At 52.5% G+C, this 20,497-nt stretch overlaps 1 protein-coding gene across 1 annotated transcript in view; it reads right to left on the reverse strand.

Annotated features, from left to right (window-relative positions):
• Positions 1-20,497, reverse strand: part of LOC111142652 (lipoxygenase homology domains 1) — a 151,372-nt gene that overhangs the window by 31,931 nt on the left and 98,944 nt on the right. The window contains exons 24-32 of the mRNA XM_022495969.1: positions 20,118-20,246; positions 18,867-19,031; positions 14,911-15,092; positions 11,036-11,152; positions 9,945-10,107; positions 6,146-6,300; positions 2,715-2,924; positions 2,463-2,598; positions 334-542 (exon numbers count right to left, since the gene is read on the reverse strand). Of these exons, the coding sequence (XP_022351677.1) occupies positions 334-542; positions 2,463-2,598; positions 2,715-2,924; positions 6,146-6,300; positions 9,945-10,107; positions 11,036-11,152; positions 14,911-15,092; positions 18,867-19,031; positions 20,118-20,246 (1,466 nt within the window). The remainder of the gene's footprint in view (positions 1-333; positions 543-2,462; positions 2,599-2,714; positions 2,925-6,145; positions 6,301-9,944; positions 10,108-11,035; positions 11,153-14,910; positions 15,093-18,866; positions 19,032-20,117; positions 20,247-20,497) is intronic.

Below are 20,497 nucleotides of genomic sequence, written 5' to 3' on the forward strand. Positions count from 1 at the left end.
CACAGATAACTCACATCTGGACTCCTGACCTGGGAAACTGGGAAATAATATATCTATGTGATCTTATGCTAAGTTTGTGATAATCTGTGACACAGCAATGGAAAACTAATACAGCAGACATCTCAGTGGAACACCGAGACCCGGCAGGGCAGTGACTCATTCAGGGTCACCTAGTTGATGGCAAAGGCCAGGGGACCTTTCCCCATGACCTGCCCCAAGCTGGGGCTCCAGGTCATTTGCTCTGTTTGCCCTCCACACCTCCACCCACTATGTCCTGATTGGCTCCTTCCTTCCCTGGGGATAGACACCATCCCAGGACCCAGGGACGAGCACCTCTATTTTCTTGATGATGCCCACATCCAAGCCTGCAACATAGAACTCCTCCACGGAGCCACAGCTGAAGCCCTTCTTCCCCCGGGGGAAGTCCAGCCAGATGCGGTTGCTGCGTTCATCATCCTCCCCAATGAGTAAGATGAAGGCCCGGCTGTCGGTGGCTGCATCCTTGTGCTTCCCGGTGGTGACCGACACATAGTAGGGAATCACTGCAAGAGATTATGGGCCCCAAACTCATAATGGGCCAGGTGGACATGGGTGGGCTCATAGGCTTGGAAATGACCTTTGGAGAGCACAGATCACAGCTCCGTGCCTTTGAGACAAAGTGTGACAGAGCTTTCCGGACTGGTGAATGATCTACGGTGAGCATCTACTCTCCCAGGAATGAGAGATTGGTATCTCCCAAGTGAAGATTGTCCTATAGGAGCATTGTTGCCACTTCTAGAAGCCCTTCTGACCAATGACCTCAGCTGCACCTAGCACTCCCATGTGGAGTAGGGCAAGACCAACAGCCTTTCACCAGGTACAGGGGTTCGATGCCTGAAAGCTTTCTGTAGTCAGCAAAAATAAAGTGGGCAAAAACAAGGTCTCATGGAACGTAGGAGTGGGGGGAAGAAAAATAAAATAGTATCATATGTATAATATGGTAAATGAAAGTTCTAGAAGGTATCCATTTCCAAAACAGACCAGGTTAATCAGTATAAAACCTTGCTTAGGGAGTGCAGCAGAGTTCTAATTGCCCAGCAAGTATCCATTCTTCTTGCACCTAGGCACACACATAAAATATAAGCAGACATCGCTGGGTGAGTTTCTGGGGAAATTTCTGACTCAGCCGGAAGGAGGACCATTTTTCCCCTTACCCTTCCAATTTGTTCTGCTTAGAATGTGGATGCAATGGCTGGAGCTCCAGCAGTCATCTTGGAACCATGGGCAACCTTTCGGATGGAAGTCCCTGACTTCATTGGAACCTGCTGTATCAATCCCAGTTGCCTAGCTTTGAACTTTCATGTGAGAGAAAAGAAAAATCCCTCATTTGTTTAAGCTACTGTCTTGTTCCAGTCACTTGCACTTACTGACTGATACAAGTTGGCAACCCTTCTCTGGGATCATCTTCCTCAGTATCTTGGGAGACAGTGCTCTGGTACAGGTTATAGGTAATATGGTTATACGTTGTGCAATTTGTATCTCTTCGAAAGTTTCCAAACGGGCCCTTCCTGGCTGGAATTCCCAGCATTGATATCTGCACCTGTCCACAGTCTTATTTCATCTTTACAGGAGGCCCTGTTGGCCTTTCACAGTTGATCATAGCACTTAATTCAGGAGGAGCACTTTCTTGTGGGTCCTGTCATTTAGTCACAGAGTGAGAAGGTAAAATATAAAATGACTGATTCTTCCCAGCTCCAGAGACACCCCTCCCCCCAACATGGTCTCCTAGAAGGGAACAGAGTGGCTCACGCTCTATACTTAAGACGGCTGAACAGACAGACAGTGACTTTAAATGTTGGATAAACAAACACAGAACTGCTTTATCTCAAAAATATGATTGGAAAAATGAGCTTTTCAGGGCATTACAATATCATTTTATGGAGGAGGGAAAAACTGAGGCCAAAAGAGTGACTTGTCCAAGGCTACATATATTCTTGTCAGAACCAAAAATGGAACTTAAATCCCCCTAAAACCATCTTAGGACTTCTTCTGCTTCCTCACTGCATCACACTATGCCTTAAGTCTGCATGGCTGACATCCTCCACAGGATACTCTATGGACACGCAAGGGGTCCTCACTGCTGATTTCTGTCTTATGAGAACTGTCCCAGGCCCTGAGGGCTGAATCTATATCCAGCAAGTCTGGGTGAGGGTGGAGAGTACTGCAATGCCCTCCTGGTGGTGGGTAATGGATTAAGGGCATCATTCCCCTAACTTCTCTTAGGCTTTGTTCCCCCTTCTGCAACTGGACTGATCGTGGCCCTTGCAGGTTGTTGTGGGACGGAAACAGGCAGTCTGGGGGAATTATAAAGCATTAGGTAGAAGTCAGAGGACAGTGGGGCAAATGCATGGCCTGCCCAAGAAAAGCTTAACCATGTGTACAGGTGCCTGACCTTCCTCCACCAAGCTCCCTGCTTGGCTTACCCGGGCCCTCCTGCACGTAGTCCACCATGGGCCCCGTCACTGTGGCGATGTCGACGTCGGCCATCTTGGAGCTCAGGGCGATCTCCCAGAAGTCCGCGGGGCTGCTGCAGTTGCTGCTTCGGTCCCCTGTGTACTCCTGCCCAGAAGACCCCAGCCCCACTACAGCTCTGGTGCCTTCTTCCAAAGCATGAGGCATGAGGATGGTGGCGAGCCAAGTCCCCCCACCCCACACTGCTAAGGCCTTTCCTGCACCTTCTCATAGAAGAGCCTCTCGAGCCGCCCGTCTTCCTTCTTCAGGGACAGCCAGCGCCCGCACAGGAACAGGAACTCATCCTCGTTGGTGTCGTTCCAGATCTCCACCTTCTCCACGTACCAGTCTGCACACCACCTGCTGTTGTCGTGGCGGAGCTTGATCTTGTAGATGACACCCAGGTCAGCGGCCTCGATGATGAACGTGTCCGCCTGGGGAGACCAGATGTGCGGGCTCGGTGGAGGTGCGCCCCTCCACCCGCTGCAACCTCAACCATCCAGTACCTTCTATCCCCCTCAGCTGCCAAGCTGAACAAACCTTCCTAGCTGGGAGCCCTCCAGGCACAAGTCCCTAACACAGAGTGCTGGGTATTCTGAGGCCTCCCTTTCACAATGGCCCCATTTTGCAGTTCTGTTCCTCCTGCAGCACCCCTTATGGATGTCTAGAAGGTGGAATATGAGTGGGTGTGGGGCAGACGAGGACGCTCAGCCTGGTGCTGGTACCTGGATGTCTTTGGTGATGTGGAGTGTCAGCATGAGTTCAGGTGGGGGGCTGGAGGGAGGATGGGGGCCTGAAACTCCCAGGGGGGAAGTTGGGAGGCAGTCAAAGGAGCCTCTGGGCCAGGCCCAGGAGAGGCAACAGAATAGGGAGAGGCTCTGGTGGAGGCCAGGCTGAGGAGAGCTCCGGGACACCATCTGGAATGCAGGTGCAGGCAGGTGTTCTGTGGGGTGTGATGTAAGGCCCTCTGGGTCCCTGCTTATCCCTTCAGTAAAGGGTTGTGACACTCTCGGGTGCTTGGATTCTTTTGGGATTGCTCAGTGAGAGGTAGAGTTCCAGGCCTTGAGCGGGGCTCAGTCAAAACACAGGCTATATGTGGCTGGCAGGAGCCTGGGGCAGGATGGGAGAGGCTGGTGGCCTTGGGTTACAGTGCTTTTCTTCCAGAAGATGGAAGATGTGCTGAGTCACTACGGAGCACTGGGAACCCAGACACAGATAGGGCGAGGAAGCCTCTGCTCCTCGTTGGGACCTCCCAGCCCAGGGCAAGGAGAGGAAGCAGTGGGTCAGTACAGCCCAGGTATGGGAGCAGCCACCTGTCCGTGGACTGGAGGCAGGCCTGGGAAGACTCTTCAGGTGGTGGCAGGAAGTTAAGGATGGGGTGGCTGGGCCTCGAAGGCAGCCCGGCAGGTCACTCTGCAGGCAGAGGTGGACTGCCGGTGAGCAGTGCACAGCTGATGGGGCCGGCCACAGCATTCTGCCAAGCAGCTGATCGTCAGGGCAAAAACAGGCACAGCCCATGACCCAGCCCACCTCTTTGCTTCTGCCCTGAGAGGACACCTTTACATGTGCATGAAGATTTCTACTGCAGGACAATTTCTACAGTGGAAAGCTGGGAGCCATGTGCCGTCCAGGGCTTGGGGAACAGCTAAATAACCTTGGCGATACTGTGTGTAGGATGTGTGTGGTGGTGACGAGGATGAGCCATCTACGCTTGACAATCCCGACGCGGAAAGATTTCCAAGGTACGCCACTGCACGCCAAAGGGGAGCTGAAGAAGCATTCATCTAGGCTGATGTCTTGTATGTAAAACTCTGAAAGCAGGGAACAGCATCATGGATTTTCTCTGGGCACATGAACCTGGATGTGGAGAACATGCCCAAAAATGTTTGGAGACAGGAGAGAGCAAAAAGCATTGTGCAGTGGACGCTCCATACAGGCTGGCTGCGTGGGCCATGAAAGGTCGTGAATCCTGCAAAGGGCTCAGGCTGGATCTGGGATCGTGGAGCGCCCCCGGCGGGCTGCATTTCTGTCGGCTTTGGATTGGGTGAGATGAGGAGGCCCAGGGCACAGAGCAGAGAGCCCAGGGGGTTCAATAAGCCAGGTCAGCTAAGGAAGGGCTCAGGAGCTGATAGGGCTGACCTAGGAGTCGTGCAGAAGGGAGAGTCTCCAAGACCTGGCTTTGGGCTGGAAGTGGGTGGGTGGTGCTCATGGAGGGAGGGTGGGGGACTTCTGTTTGTGTAGGAAATGGTCAGAGAAATGGAAGCTGCTAGATGCTCAGCAGTGAAATTTAAGTCACATAAACCGTCAGTGAGTAAACCAGAAGTGGCTCTAGCTCCTTGATAGGAGAAAAGGAAGAGAAAGGGATTGGTAATAGAATAAATCAAAGACTTTTCATATGATGTAACAATTGCTAAGAGAGACAAAATCTGGCCCTGAACCCAGAAGGGAATGGACTGCATCACCTTCACTTATAAGTTCATTCATTAATGTGCTCTACAAATATTTGCTGTGCCCACTCCATGCCCAGCTCCATGGATTTGGCCACAATGACACATGGATCTGTCGTCTGTGAGCCACACGCCCCTATCTTACAATGCATTCTCCAGGGGTCGGCTCCAGGCGCCATCAAAGGCAGGGGAAGGTGAGCTCCCCAATCCTCAACAATGCTCAGCACTAACGAAGAGCTAGGCACTTCAGATATTTTAATTCAGTGAACTTATATTAAGGCGGAAGAAACTGAGACACAGGGATGTTAAGTAACTTGCCCAGGATCACACAGCTAGTCAATGTCACCACATGAGTCCCTGACCTCTTTGCATTCCATTTTGTCCAAAGTGGTTAGACCTCCCATTAGTTACTTTATGGGTGCAGCAAACAATTACATGTGTGCTTATGTGTGTGTGTATAATTATTTCTCCCTGATACAGTGTTCTTCCATCTCTTGTCCTGTTCATCAACCCAGGGCACAGTACCTATCACACTGCTCTTCCCACTTCAGAAGCAGTAAACCAAAGCTAAAGGTAAAGAGTTTCTATCTGGGTGATGGAACAAATGAATAGGAGCCCTGGGGCCTGACTAACCTGGAACCTAGAGGCCAGGCTTGGCCCATGGGGTCACCAGTGAGCTGCAGACCCGCTGAGATGCCACTGCTATCCTTGTTCCACAGCAAATTTCCTTCTAACTAGTGGGAAACATTTCAGACCAAGGACCACACCCAGGTGAGGGTCGGCCTAAGGAGACCCCTGCTAAATACCCACCGGTCGGTGCAGGAACCCCCATGTGTGCACGGCCACGGGCAAGACCGCAGGTCGGGCCACCGATCTCCATGAGGAGACCCACCCACAGTGAGCTGACTTCTCTGATGATGATTCCCCCTGACCCCCAGACAGACAGCAACCTAGGGCTCAAACAGGCCTCAAGCAAACCCCACCCCTGCTCTACCTCCACCCCAGATCAGGACCCAGGGTGCACGCACAGGCTGAGAGAGGAGACCGGCCACTCTGCAGGGGGAATTGCTAAGGGTAAATACCCACACAAGGGAGCACAACGCCGCACAAGGTTCACGGACAGCCTCTGGCACCAAGAGGAACTGACTCCTAGGCCACTGGACCGAGGAAGGGGAGGGAAGGGGGTAAACTCTGTGTGCCCCGCGTACCGTTCCTTTCTCGAACTTGTTGGTACGGTTCTCTGACTTGCCAAGGTACCGCTCCCCGGTGTCCCCCAGATCTCCGTAGATGGTGATGTAGACCTTGGCATCCGTCCCTGCCCCGGGAACGTTTCCTGTGAAGATCTGCACCGAGTACAGCACAACTGGGTGGGCGGTGAGACCAACGGACAGACAGATGGACAGACAAAGGGAACAAAAGAATGGCATTACTTTAGACTGGAGGGAACTGGATTTGTAGGAGGTGTTAAGCCTCTGGCCCAGGCCCCGAGGAGGAGTTAGCATCTGCCTTTTATTTGTTCACGTGTGTACATTCTGCTACAAATCCACAAGGACTCGCAGGCAGGGAGTCTGCCCAACCTCTGGACATGGGTGGCCTCGAAGACGTGGAAGACGGAGGCTTCCCCCCGTAGCTGTCAAACCATCTACCCATCTAGCTGCCTGCGCTGCTTGGGGGAGGACACAGGGGACCGGCCAACATGTGGGCACACTGTGGTCACTACGTCTAGCGGACGACAGTATGCCTTCCCATTTGAGGGTGAGCAGGATCCATGCCCGCTGCTGCTAAACACTCTTTGGAAAAAATCAAGTATTTTTTTTGAAGGCATAGCTTCCCCATAGTGTCCATGTCCTTATTTATATTTATTCTTCTGCTCCCTGAATCTGGTGCCTGCCCCCAGTGACCGTCAGTCACCCTCTCCTTCACCTCCTGTGGTCTGCGGCAAGGGCTCTAGGAATGCTGGTGTGACAGTTATTAAAAATTATCAAGGAAAATAAAAACAAATGCTGTCTTGTCTCCGTTTTGCTGTTGTGGGCTCACAGAAGAAGAGTGAAGTATCTCCTTTTCCAACCTCCACCCCAGAGGCAGAGGCGAGCTGTGCATTTTTATGAGGGTAAGGATTCTTTGTCTCCTCCCACTATGCGTCTGTCCCAAGAGCTTTGGAGTTTCAGACCAAGAAGTGAGGACTTCCCTGGATGATCCCCAAGGGGAGGGATGGAAATTGTGGCTTTGAGGTGGAGGGCGGGAGCGGCCAGACCAGGAGGAAGGTTCGTTTCCCCAGCCTGCAAGGGAGCTCGGGCTCGGGAGTCCACTTGGCTGGCAGGGACCCTGCATCTGTACACAGAGCCCCTACGGGGAGATGGCTGCGGGGTTATCTGGGAACTTGAAGCAAGGAGGCCTCATGGCCAAGAAGAGGGTCTCCGATTGAGGTTGTCTCTGGCCACCTAGACAAATGACGCCGCTGTGTCTGTGGAGAACCAGCAGCTACTGTCACCGTGTGGTGGGAGGACACAGGTGTCCGTAGTACCTGCCCTGGACTAAGGACCAGGCCCCTCCTTCGAGGATCAGGATTCTCATGAAATCAAAAAGAGGAATTCTCTCTCCCTGTCGTGACTGGGATGGGCTTTCTTCCCAACCCCTGCAAGTGGGCTCAGACCACATTTAATTAAATCGAGAAAAGGAGGGTGAAGTGAGTTGCTCATACTCATGGTTATGGAACGTGTTCACGCCCACCCCGTGGTTCCTATTATTCTCCTCTTTTTCCCTGGGACTCCACAGCGTTATTCTCCCCTGCTCTCCATCTGCCTCTCTGGTCGCTCCTTCTGGAGCAGCTTTACGCGTTCCTAATCTCCTTCCCGCCTCTCAGATGCCTGGATCTATCCGCTTCCCTCAGCAACCCTCCTGCATACCCTGGGCATTGAAAGCTGTGAGTTTCTCCACTCTGTATCTCCATCCCAGTTCCTTCCTGGCTCAGATCCACGGCCCTGTCACCTAGAGGACATGTCCGCCTTCACTAGATATCACAAACTCCCCTGCAAACCTGAACTCTGAAAGTCCCTTTCCAAGCCTTCTCCCCCCCCACCCTCCCTGCCCAGCACTGTTCTACAGATCATCACGGTGCCCGTGAGCGTGGCTCTCGGGGGCCTGTCCCCACCCAGGCCGGGAACCAGGACTAGTCACGCTGCCCTCCACCCCTGCCTCATCAGCTCAGTGCAACATCCGTTAGCATTTCATGCGTTGCATTAATAAATAAAAGCTCCTCTTTGGTGTTGAAGAGTCAACATTACCCGGGTCTGTCTGGCTCCTACTGACAGGAGGTGACATTAGGAATCTTGTCACAGTTTAGACACAACAATCGACTGTCCTCCCCTGCACGTTTCCTCCCCAGTCACTTCCTGGCTGTGCGTTCAGCCCTGCTCCACACTGACGTAGGACCTTTTCTCGGAGCCCTTGGCGCAGAGTGGGGTGCTGTGTCACCAGGGGCTGTGGCTGAATGGCCCCCCCTTCTCCCCCTCCTCCACCCCCCGCTGCTCTTTCCAGTCCTTGGGGAATGGAAAACTGATTCAGCTTCTGGGCGCTGAGCAATGCAGTTGTGCAGCCAAATCCAGCTATTTCTGGATCCTCCCCCCTCCCTGTCCCACCCAAGCCCCACAGCTCTCAGTGGAGAGATGTTTCCCTAGAAACATCACCAGGCACAGAGTGGGCTTGTGGCATGTTATTAATACAGAACAGCCCAAGTGTGCCGCTGGGACAGCTTTCCGGGTTGTCCTCTGGGATCCAAGTAGAAAAGGGAATTCTCCCCCAGACTTAATAGCAAAGGGATTTGGGTAGGGAAAGGCACATTACGGAGGCGACACTTGTTTTTATTTCTAAGCAAGTGGCAACTGAGATGAAAGGAAATGTTAGAGCTATGGCTGCTTTACACCCCCCTGGGTCCTTATGGGGCCTGGAATCTGGGATTTCACTCCCTTTTTTTCCAAGTCGGGATGCGATGCAACCTATATGAGCTGGATCTCCAAGCTCCCAGAGTGTCTCTGATCCGCGCAGACTGCCCCCCGTGGGGAGATCGCTGGTATTCTTTCATGTGTCATTGGTGGCGGAAAGCCTGTTTTTTGCACGTGAGTTTGATTTTTGACACAGCTGAAGCTCACTGGGGGCTCACCGAGTAACCTGGGGATTGATGGGACAGCGGCATTGCTGGTCAGAAAAGAGGTGCGGCTGTCCCCGTGGTCCAGGAAGAAGGTGTGTGTGTGTATGTGTGTGCGTGTGCGCGTGTGCACAAATGTACGCACGTGCACTTACACGTGCGTGTGCCCACACAACGTAAAAAGAAAGTGGAAGAGAAGGCCAAGGACAGAGTCTGAGGAACGCCACCTCAGGTGAAACACCACCTGGCGCAGAGAGGACGACAGCGCTCAGCGGGCCACGCAGAGAAACGAGAGAGGAGAACGGCCCACGAGCAAAGGAAGAAGCGCATGGAAGGTGGGTCAGGCTGACGCAGAGCCTGCAGGGAACCCCAGTGAGGAGCGGGCAGAGGTAACTGCCCTTAGAGAGGAGAAAGTCGCGGCTCTGGATGCTTGGGGGCCACACCCAAGCCCTGGGCGCAGCTCTAGCTACACACGCGTCCTGGGTGCTTCCTGGTTCATACCCAGGAGAGACAGGTGGGTCCCGCCAGAGCAGGGAGGACCGAGCCCTGCAGAGGAGTAGCAGAATCAGTGAAGAGGAGGGAAGCCCAAGGGCCAGGGGGATCCAGACACAGGAGAGCAGGCATCTGGAGGCCAGGGAAGGACGTGTTGTGAGACAGCCAGGACCCTGAAGCGCAGCCCGCCATTGATCAGCTGTGTGAACGTGGGCAGCTTAGAGCCCCCTGTGGGCCTCAGATCCCCTCTCCACGGACTGGAGTTAATAACAGACCCTGTGTCCTGGCACGAACACTTGGCCTGGCACAGGGTAGGTGCCTGACAGGGGGCGAGGGGCCGCGGCTGACCATATGGAGGGCGTCACACTTACTGTCCAGAGGTTCCTCCACTTCCTTGTAGACTTGCCTTAAGGACCCATCTTTCATGTATTTCTCAGTGAAGATGTCATAAGGGACCAGTTCTCGAATGGTCTTCTTGTCGTCCTCTGACGTGGCAAGCCATCGATCACAAGGGAAAGTTAAGGTCTCTGTCCCCTGGGGTGAGGAGACAAGAGGAAAATTCCTTAGTGTGGACCCTTCCGACTTCAGTGGTTCATCAGCACGTCAACACTCACGGGGACCAAGAACAAGGGTCATGGGCCCCATAGATAATGCAAAAGCCACAGGGGAGGCCAAGCTCTGCCCTGATTCCAACAGATTTGGTCTTCAATTGCATCAGGGGCTGGCTCTTGAAAGCAGAGTCCCCAGGGTCACTTAAAGATTGTATGAGAACCCCATCCCACAGACTCAGATTCCGTGGGTAAGGGGAGGGGCTCAGTATTTTTAAATTGTTCTCAAATCTCTCAACCACAGCCACCCCTGAGACCTGCCTTCCATGTTTAGAATTCTGTGGTTTCAGGATGTTTGCCAAGTTGTCCCACTGGGTTTCTGTGAGTTGACCTTGAGCAGCAGGAATGGCATGCTTGGTCACTCACTAGCAATGTGCCCCTGGGGGTGGGGCACAGGGACAGCTCTGCCTAGACCCTCCTCCCCGACCCCCTACATGAGGTTCTAAAAGATTCTGCCTTGGACTTGAGCTGGTTCCTACACTGGGTAAACTGGTAAACTGGGTGAATTGTCCTCAGATTTTACCTCAACTTAATGAGGCTACAGGTTCTTTCTTTTTTTTAAAGATTAATTTTTATTTATTTGAGAGAGAGAGAGAGAGCACGAGTGAGCAGGGGGAGGGGCAGAGGGAGAGGGAGGGAATCTCAAGCGGACTCCCTGAGGAGTGTGGAGCCCGCCACGGGACTCGATCTTATGACCCTGAGATCATGACCTGAGCTGAAACTGGGAGTCCGACACTTAGCCAGGTAGGCCACCCATGTGCCCCATAAGGATGCAGGCTCTTATCAGCAATCAGCCTCAAATCCCTCTGGAAAGCGACAGAAGAAACAGCAGGACAGATGAGTCAGGAACTCACGTCTTTATCTGGGAGGAGCCTGCGGATGTCCACGTGGGAGCAGTGCCAGCCAGGATTCAGGCCCGTATTGTCATGGCCAATCCGAATTTTCTCAATGATTTCCCCCACGTCTTCTAACTGTGGGAAGGAGAAAAGGCGCCAGGTGGGAGCCAAAAGTTCCAGGAAAGTAGGACCTCAGCAAAATCCTGCCTCCTCAGGACATCTGTTCCTGCGTCCCTTTGAACGTCCAGGGGACACTTTTTCCCAGCATGTCCCCCTGTGTGGCTGAGCCAGCCCCTACTCTCCTCTATGCATACCACGCTCAGGCTTCCCATCCTCTCTCCCCACTTAAAACCAGCCTAGACTCCAGAACTCAATTCAGTCAATCTCTGGGACACTGGTCCCCCTTTGCATGGTGGAGCCCACCTCTCCATCCATTACTTACCATGGCAGCAGCTCATTGCTGGCTTGAGAACAGACTTGGATATCAGAAGATGAGTTCTGGATCCGCCCACGCCCTGTCTTGCCAGCCTGACCTTCTTCTTGGCTCCTAAGAGCCCCTCTGTCTCCAACTGCCCCTCTTCTATATGCCTCAAATTACAGTCCTTCAAACTCAACATTCTCTTGCCATGGGGCCTTTGCACAGCCTCCTCCTGCCCCTCCACTTTCCTCTTCTTTACCTAAACCTCAACCTCACCATTCAGGTATCAGATCAAGGATCACTTCCCCAGGGAAGCCCCCTTGACCACATAAGGAAAGTCAAATCTCGTTATAGCATCTTATAGCATCCCATGGCACCCCTGTCCCCCACCCCAGCACTTCTGCGGCCTCTCTGCAGAACGGACCACCTGGCTGGCGCGGGCAGGTTCTCAGTGCTTGGAGACAGCAGTCAGCTCTGGGATGGGTGACTCCTGTGGCGAGTGAATGGCATCTGAATGATAGATGAAGTCATTCATCAAACGCAAAGCCTCTAGAACCACAGACAAGTGACCTCTGAGTGAAACGGAACTGCTTCCAACCACGGGTTTCCTTCCCCGTACACACACGCACCACAGTGGGCAGCCAAGAGCAGGCCCATCAGGACTGCTTGAGGAATGTCCCCCAACTCCCATCCCCATCCTCAGCCTTCCCTGTTGGGGCCACGGCCCTGCCACTTATGACCCATGTAACCTGAGGCAATGCACCTGACCTTCCAGGACTCAACTTTCCTCTCTATAAAATGGGGGACAACAATGTCTTACTCAAAGGAAGGCAGAGGCATGGTAGTCCCTTGAGGTCACTTCGAGATCTAAGATCCTAGCCATGGTTCTTTTTGGCAACTATTCTCTCCTGGGACCAGCAGGGCACCACATTGCTAGAAATGGTGAGAATTAACAAGGCTTCTGCTGTCTGCAGCACTGGCCCCCAGCCCCTGCTCCCTACCAGCTAGCTCACCCTCGCTTCCCCACAGAAGTGCTGTCCCCTGGGAGCCCCCGAGGGCAGTCTGATCATTAAACACAGATCGGTGGCCTCAGGCTGATGTTAGTGCTCTGGACATTTTTAAGGAGGACTCACTCCTTCACGATGGGAGAGGCACAGAAGCTATGGAGGAAACCCCTGGCCCACAGAAGATCCCCGTGCGGGCATTAAGCTGCCCGCTGCATGGAGGACTGAAGATTCACCTGCCTCTCCCTCTGCCCAGGGGCCTCTTCTGCTCCTTCCCCATCCCATCTCTGAGCTTTGAGATGTGTGGACCTGGCTTCACTGATTCTTCTGGAGACTCAACCATCCAGCCACTCGGCCAGGCATGCCATGTCAGGGTGACCGTCTCGGCGGTGACGCTCAGCGAGCAAGGAGGCCCCTGAGAGGCTGCTAGCCATGGGTGGTGGGCCTCAGGGAGAGACTCGGAGTCAGAGGAAATCCTGGCATTCTCCCAGGAGGTGGAAGAGCTAAGCGGACAAGGTCCTGGAATGGAGCTGCTCGGGTCTCAATCTTGGCTCTGCCCTTTGTTCATTACGACGTCCCAAGCAAGTTTCCTAAGTTGCCATTTCAGCCAGACAAAGTGATAATCATACGACCAGCACAGGGGATGTGACGAGGACTCTAAGTGCTCAGAGCAGGGCTGGCACAAGGCAGGGGGAAATTAGTATTAGTTATGTTTGCTACTTTCCCAGTGACTCCCTGTGTCTTAGGACAAAGCCACAGAGGGAGGGAGAAGCTTGTTCAGAGTCCGAGCCAGAGCCAGAGCTAGAACCCGGGGTCATGTGCCTGTGACCCAGCACTCTATGTCTCACCTAAAGATCAGTCGGAAAAGAGACATGGAGAGACGGGGACACAAAGCTTTTTCATGTGTTTCCAAACTCTCACACTCCCCCAGCGCCAAAGAGGTTTGAAAAGGAAAAAGAAAAAACTTAGCAACAAATTACTGGCCAATTATAGCTGCTGATTAGCGGGCATTTCGTTGATGAAACTCCGTGGAAGTCACGCTGGGGTATAATCGCAGCCCCCCCACTGATGGCGTCAGGCTGGGGTGACTCATGTGCCATGCCATCTTGGCGGGGTGAGCTGTTACTTTGTGTGGGTAAAGGAATCACCCTTGAATTTTCCTTGACAAAGACTCTACCAAGGTGCCAACCTTCCCACAAGTGCTGATGGCTCCCCGGGACTGTGGGGAGGAAGCAGGGAGAGCCCCCTGCCCCGCACCCCCCGGCACAGACACTGGCCGGGGGAGGAGGTAGGGGCTCTGGACTTTGTTTCCCATCAGAAGATAAGGAGTATTTCTCCAAAGGTCCCCACTGTCTGGAGAGCCCTGGCTCTTTTCCTTCACAGCTGTCCCCTCTAAGTCTTGCTTCAGCCAGTCCTCTGCCCATCGGGTCACTCTCCTACTGTCCATCTGGCCAAACCTCATTCCACATGCTGCGTTTATTTACACCTCTGGCCTTGGCCCCAGTGTTACCCTCGCTAGGAATGCCTCCCCTTCTTGTCCCTGCTTATAGTCGCACTCAGTCCAGCTCAAAGTCACCACCTCCAGGGAGCCTTCATCTTTCTCTGAATACCCATCACACGCTCAGTCAGTCCCTTACTCATGCTCATCAGCAGGGACCAGTGTCCTGTAGGGGCTAAGAGCACATATTCTGAGCCAGTTCTCCTGGGTTTGAATCCTGCTTCCATGACACCCTAGCTCTGTGAATTTCTGCAAGCTACTCATTACTCTGTCCTCAGTTTCCCCATCTTTAAGCAGGGATAACTACAGCACAGAGTTGCTGTGCGGGTTAAGTGAGTTAACAGATAAAGCCCTATAATGGTGCCTTCTTACCCAAAGGAACAGTTACTCTAAGGATGACCAGCCTCTCTCATTAGCCTTATATGGAGGTTCCGGGTTCCCCAGCTGGATGCGAGCCCCTTGCAGGCAGAGGCTGGGTCTTCCCCTTCTCTTGTCTCTCCCACCCAACCTAGCGCACAGGGGAGACACTGAGCTCATGTGCGTGGGATGCCCAGCTGCTGGGACCTACACCTACGTAAGCATGGAACAAGCAAGGCCCCAGGACAGAAGGGCAGCTGGGGAACACACGGGGGTTCTACACGTCCGGCTCTCCCCAGGGATATGTGTGTGTTGTTGCTAGCACTGGAGATGGTCCCAGTGGAACTGGAATTGTGCCTCTAGTTTCCCCAAGGCCTGTCCACCCACTGTCAGCTTAGGTCCTGAAACTTGTTCCTGTGGGACAGGTGAGGTGCTCCATCCTCCTGGTGACTCAGATGTACTGAGTGAGGCCCAGCGAGGCTGGATGAACCACCTGGACTCCTTGCCAACAGCAGCCCATTAGGGTCCCTCTGGAAGCATGGCTCTTCCTGCCCCCTCCTCTGGTGCCCCCACTTCCCAGTGCTGGCTCCCCCCACAGCCTGTGGGGCCCGTGTACCTCCATAATGAAGCGGGAGGCTGACTTCCTCTCAAAGAACAGCTTCTGCTCTCTCTTGTTGGTGCACAAGTACTTCTGCTGGGTGCACACTGCATCACAGCCATAGATGACGATGAAGATGTTGGCATCTGTCCCGGCGGCGAAGACGTCGCTGGTATACAGGGTGATCTCATAAGGGACAACTGAGGGCGGGCAGAGGGTGAAGTCAGAGGGGAGGTGAGAACACAAAACAGATGTGGACAAGATCAAGTTCTTCATTGGCCCCACTGCCCCGGGGCCCCATCACTGGAAGCTGCCGCCCAGGGACCTGCATCTTCTTCACATGGTTGCTTAGCAACAGCAGGTGCAGGGGGAGGGGGAGGCAGTGTCCTGTCATGCCTAGTGCCCGCAGTTAAGCCCCTGTCACCTCAGACCATGGTCTCTGTGCTTCTATCTCAGAGCTAGTCCAGCAGTTTGGCTGAAAACACGGGCTCTGCGCTGATTTTTTGTGTGACCCAGTCAAGCCACTCAAGAATCTCGGTTTTCTCCTCTACAAAGTGTCCTCACCATGGTCCTTAGCTGTAGAGACTGTAAACAGGAGGGTTACATCTCAAGGGGCAACGAACCAATCAGATCAGCAGTCAACAGGGTGAGAAACATTTCTCTTCCTGCCCTCACTTGCTCCTCACTGGCCTGCCCTCGCACGCCTCCATAACACACCGGGCCCTTGCTGGGTTGGATGCTGGTGGGGGGGGGGGTGTGTGCTTGTGGACTCCTTAAAAGGGAGGCTGACTCATCAGTGCAGTTGGCAAGCAGCCTGGTGGGCGGGCATCAGTGCGGGTAGAGACCAGCTTTGCCCACCTGGTGCTGAGGACCCTTCACCTCAGAAACTCTTTGGGTGTGTATCAAACACACAGATTCCCAACATCTCTTCAGCTTCTCTGTGGGATGGTTTCTAGTGATCTAACTATTTAACTCGGACTTTACACTGGAGCTTGAGACCAGCAGTTTAAGAGTGTGTGGTGAACTACAGACTGAGACCCATGAGCAGGTTGTAAAATAAATTTCCTGGGTCGTCACCAGGACTTTAAAAAATACACGGAATTGAATAGAATTGAATAAAGAAATACCATCTATGTGGACATCACACATAGTAAGGGAAAACATTTTTTGTGACACTTACTTGTTGCATATGTATATAAATGTATATATACTTTAAGTCGCAATAATAAAAAATTATATTAAAAACTCAGAGAAAGAGTGTAAGTGGAAATCTACCTTATTTTGTGGTCTCAACTTCAAAAGGGACCGCATTAAAAGTCACCTTCTCACAGGTGGCCCCCTCTCCACATCTGCTCCAAAGCAAATGAATTTTCTTTTCATTAGTTTGTGATGACGGTCACTCTGCTGTCGAACAGCAGCTGTGAGGCCTTATAAGAATCGTACTTGCTGTCTGTTGAGTATTCGCCCTGTGCCCGACTCTCCACTGAGCGTTCTACCTTCCCCATCTACAACATTCACGGTGACCGGTACAGGAGACACCGTTACACTTCACTTTATGGATGAGGAAAGCAAGGCTCAGAGAGGTGAAGTGACTTGCCCCAGGTCACATGGCTGGTCAAATGTAGGGGGAACTCCAACTCCAACGGGCTTGTCTGACCCCTCAATCCTGGGTGTCAACCCCTAGGGGTGCTGTTGTCATGAACTGGAGGTGAGTACTGTTCTTACCTACTGGTCAGGGCCCGTCCCCACAGTGGCCTGGACAGGCCCCTCACCAAGGTCAAGGAAAAACGCAAGCCGTTGCGATAATGGAGGCAACTTCCTTGGAGTCCTCTTGGGTGTCTCCATGGTCTAAGGCTCAGGAGGCCTTGAGCAGAGATGGACTTGAGCTTTCCTGAGACTAGCTGGCAGTGGGAGAAGCCCTGGAAATATATGGGCAGGAAGAGCCCACCGTTCCATCCTCACCACTCTAGGCCTGGGCTCAGATGCATTTCTTGATCTCTAGTTCTGCCTCTGCCATTGAGGAGCTGTGTGTCCTTGGGCAAATGGGTGTACTTCTCTGGGCCTTTTTCTTTGTCCATAAAATGAGAGCATTTAACAGAATCTGTGGTTTTCAGATGGTTTAACTGAAATTAATTTTCAGTGGAATATTCTTGTGCAATCCTTAAAAATACCTTTAGGAAGAATGTTCAGAAAAAAAAAAAGAACTTGACTTTTTAAAGCTGAGGAGTTGCTCTGGATGGCATGAACTGGGGAGCTGTTCCTGCTCATCCTTTCTCCAAACCCACCAGCTGCCTGGAAACTACCCCCCCACCTTTGATATCAGCAATCCTCAGAGCACAGACTTAAGGCTGAGGTACCTCTTAGCCCTAACATGGCATGATTCTGACCTTTAGGGCTCCACGCTGTGTGGTGCCTCTAAGTTCAGACCATCACAGTGGTCCCTTTCCTAAGGGACACCCCTCTCCGGTGCTGGCAGCACCTTTCAGTAGGTCTGGAAGCAGAGCCATTTTGCTCTGTTCTTCTGGTTTCACATGTATTGGGCAGCCTTGATGAACTGCCCGATCTGGGTCTCAGCCTTCTAGGCCCCTGAGAACAACACCCGGCCACCACTCCTGGGACTGCAGCTCCCCAGCCCCTGGAACTCTCTGGCTTTGGGCCCTCAAGAACTTTCCCAAACAAGAAAATAGGCTCTGAGCAGCAGACCCTCCCTGCTGGGCTCCTGCCTGGTGAGAGCCGCCCTTTGAAGCTGCCTCCATGGCTCTCCAGTCTGAAAGGCAAACCTCTTCTGCACTTTATATGAATGTATGTGTGTATGTATGTATTGGTAAATACGAGCCTAAGGCAAAGGGTAAATGGGCTTGTTCTCATATCAAGCTAAAACTGAATATATTCAAGGTTAGGCCATACGAATCCAGAGCAAGGCCTGTCCTAGGGCGCAAAGGGAGAAACGGCTACTTCTGTCTAGAAGTGCCTCGCCCAGTACTGCTGTCAGGTCTGCGTACATCTGTCAGGGTCAGTGTGTCTGTCCCCAACTGCAGGTGGCTCCTGGGGGCAGTGGCTAGAGCCAGGGTTTGCTCTGTATATGCAGAGATTTTACTAGAGGGAAATGTCACTTTCTTTTAGGCTTTGGACCAGAAAATATCTTGATGGATCAGGTCTTTTCCAGTTTAATTGCTTTAGGCAAAAAAACCCCCAAACAACAACAACAACAACAACAACAAAAAACAAAAGCAAAAAGCAAAAAACAAAAAACCATCACTGATTTATACTGTGTATTTATGTTCAGGGGAAACCTTTCAGCATAGCTACTTATTTGGTTAGGAAAAAAAAATTGTATTCTGTGGGTTTGGTTCCTATGTTAGCATATTCAGACAGATTTTTATAGTTTGGCTGATTTCAGCTTGATTCCCAGTGCCTAGGATGTACATACATGTAAATAAACATTGAACACATACTTTCTGGTGACACTGGAAAGGAAATATCAGAACTTCACCAAATTGCTCCCCTTCCTCCTTTTCTTTAGCTGGTAAAAGGAATCACATTTATCATCTTTTCAAGTTCTTTTTCCCTCCAGTCAGGATAAAATCTGATAGCGGTGATTTCTTTGTCTTGTTACTGACTAGACTGAGATGGATGATGGGGCTGGTAGTGACTTCTCCCAGTTTAGACTTTGATCTTTCTTCCCTTTGGGGTCTTATGAGGAAACCGAGCCCCAAAGAGGTCAGGCTCTTTGCCTATTGTCACCAGCTGATTTGGGGTGGAGGTGGGACTAAGTCCCATATTTCCAAACTCTTGATCCTAGACACTGCCCATGGCCCACAGAGGGCCCAGGGAATTTGGGAGAGGAGCAAGAAACCCAACTCTGCAAGGTGGGCCTGGCCCAGGACAGGGACGGAGGAGGGTCTGGGACCAAGTTGGGGTAGTGGGTGATGGGATGTGGGAGGAAGGCCAGCCTTGCCGCACAGGTGACTTACATGGTGTGTACAGCCTCGTCTGCAGCTCCGCGTGGAAGAGGTCCCTGACGATCGCTCCGTCGTCCTCATTCTTCGCCAGCCAGCGGCCACAGGGGAACGTCATGCACTTCCCAAGAGATGGGGCGTCCACCTCTACCCAGTCCACAAACCAGCCTGGAGCCTTGCCTGGAGAGAAGGAGACACAGATCTCACCAAGGAGCCCAACGCAGAGGGTTTACTGTGGGCAGCTTCGGGGACTCCAAACGTTCTTCCCTGCCCCACGGTTGACATCCATGGCTGCCCCACGCACAGGCCATTGCTGTCGCTGATTCCTGTTCCAGTTCCTGTTCCAGCTGAAGGCTGAAGCTGGGTCACGCTCCAGGCTGCTGTCAGTGAAATCAGCAAGAGCAAAGGAGCTTGGGGAAGAGGTGACAGGAGGTGACAGCAAGCACACTGTCCAGAGCAGAAGGCACTCTAAAGGGGGAGCTCAGAGATGCCCAAGAGAGCTCGTACTAACAAGGATTTCATAATGTCACCCCGAGACGAGGATGGCACTCCGAGCTCCCCAGCCTCCGCCCATGGTGCCTGAAGGGGAGGGAAACTTGTGAAGGACTGATGGTCTTCCCTGGACAGGTGAGTGTTTAAAGAAGGAAGTAGGGGCTGAGCAGAGAACCCCCTCTCTCTATCCCAGGGGCGAGCGAGAGGGCCTCCTTCCTCAGGCCTAAAATACTTAGTGAAAAGATCAAGAAAACAAATCCTACCTTAATGAGAGAGAACAAAGCTTGGCTGTAGTGTCAGTGGGTTCTGGGAAGAATTGACCAGATCAATAGTTCTCCAAGTGGGGTCCAGCAGCCTTACCATCGTGTGTGAGAGATAGAAATGCTCGGGCCCTACCCTAGACTTACTGAACCAACACCTGCGTGGGTAAGGCCCAGAAATCTTTGTTTCACAACCTCCAAGGTGATTCTGTGGCTCACTCAAGTCGGAGAACCACTGAGCTAGATGGGGGATTCTCAGATGCGGCTGCACAAGGAAATAACTGATGGTGGGCATTCGGGGAACTCACTGGTGTCCAGGCCCGAGCTCAGGCCAGTTAGACCAGAATCTCTGCATACAGCCAGGGCTCCACAGGGCCAAAGGGCCCAAGGGAGCTGTGCCATCATGGAAGGCAGCTGACATCCAAGTTTCTTGTACATTCTTCCCAGACACCCACAGGGACCTGTCCGTGGTCCTCACATTCTTAGCAGAAAACAGAGGGGAAGGAAGCCAGACCTGTGTTGTCATGACCAATCCTGACTTTCCACAGATCTCCCAGGTCCAGCGCCTCCACTGTGAAGATTTCGATGCTGTCCCTTTCAAACTTGTCGCTGTTGGTCTTGGAGGATTTCAGGAGGGTCATTCCTGCCAACCAAATGGCCCCACATGACTGGCTAGGCCTGAGACCTTCAAACCTAGTCTGACTGCCCCTTTTAGTCCCTCCTCCCAATAACCAAATGTTTCTGACTTTCATAAAATTTAGACCTTGCAGGGACCACCCACGGGTACCTTTGCACATTTAGCGGGTACTGTCTTTTTATTGAGCTTTGTAATCAGCTTTCAAGGTGTGTATTTTTATTTCGAGTTTGTATTTAAAGAACAGGAAACACACTAAA

This window comes from Enhydra lutris, unplaced genomic scaffold (genome assembly GCF_002288905.1).
Source record: "Enhydra lutris kenyoni isolate GAN:26980312 unplaced genomic scaffold, ASM228890v2 scaffoldscaffold8, whole genome shotgun sequence".
Taxonomy (NCBI): Eukaryota; Metazoa; Chordata; class Mammalia; order Carnivora; family Mustelidae; genus Enhydra; species Enhydra lutris.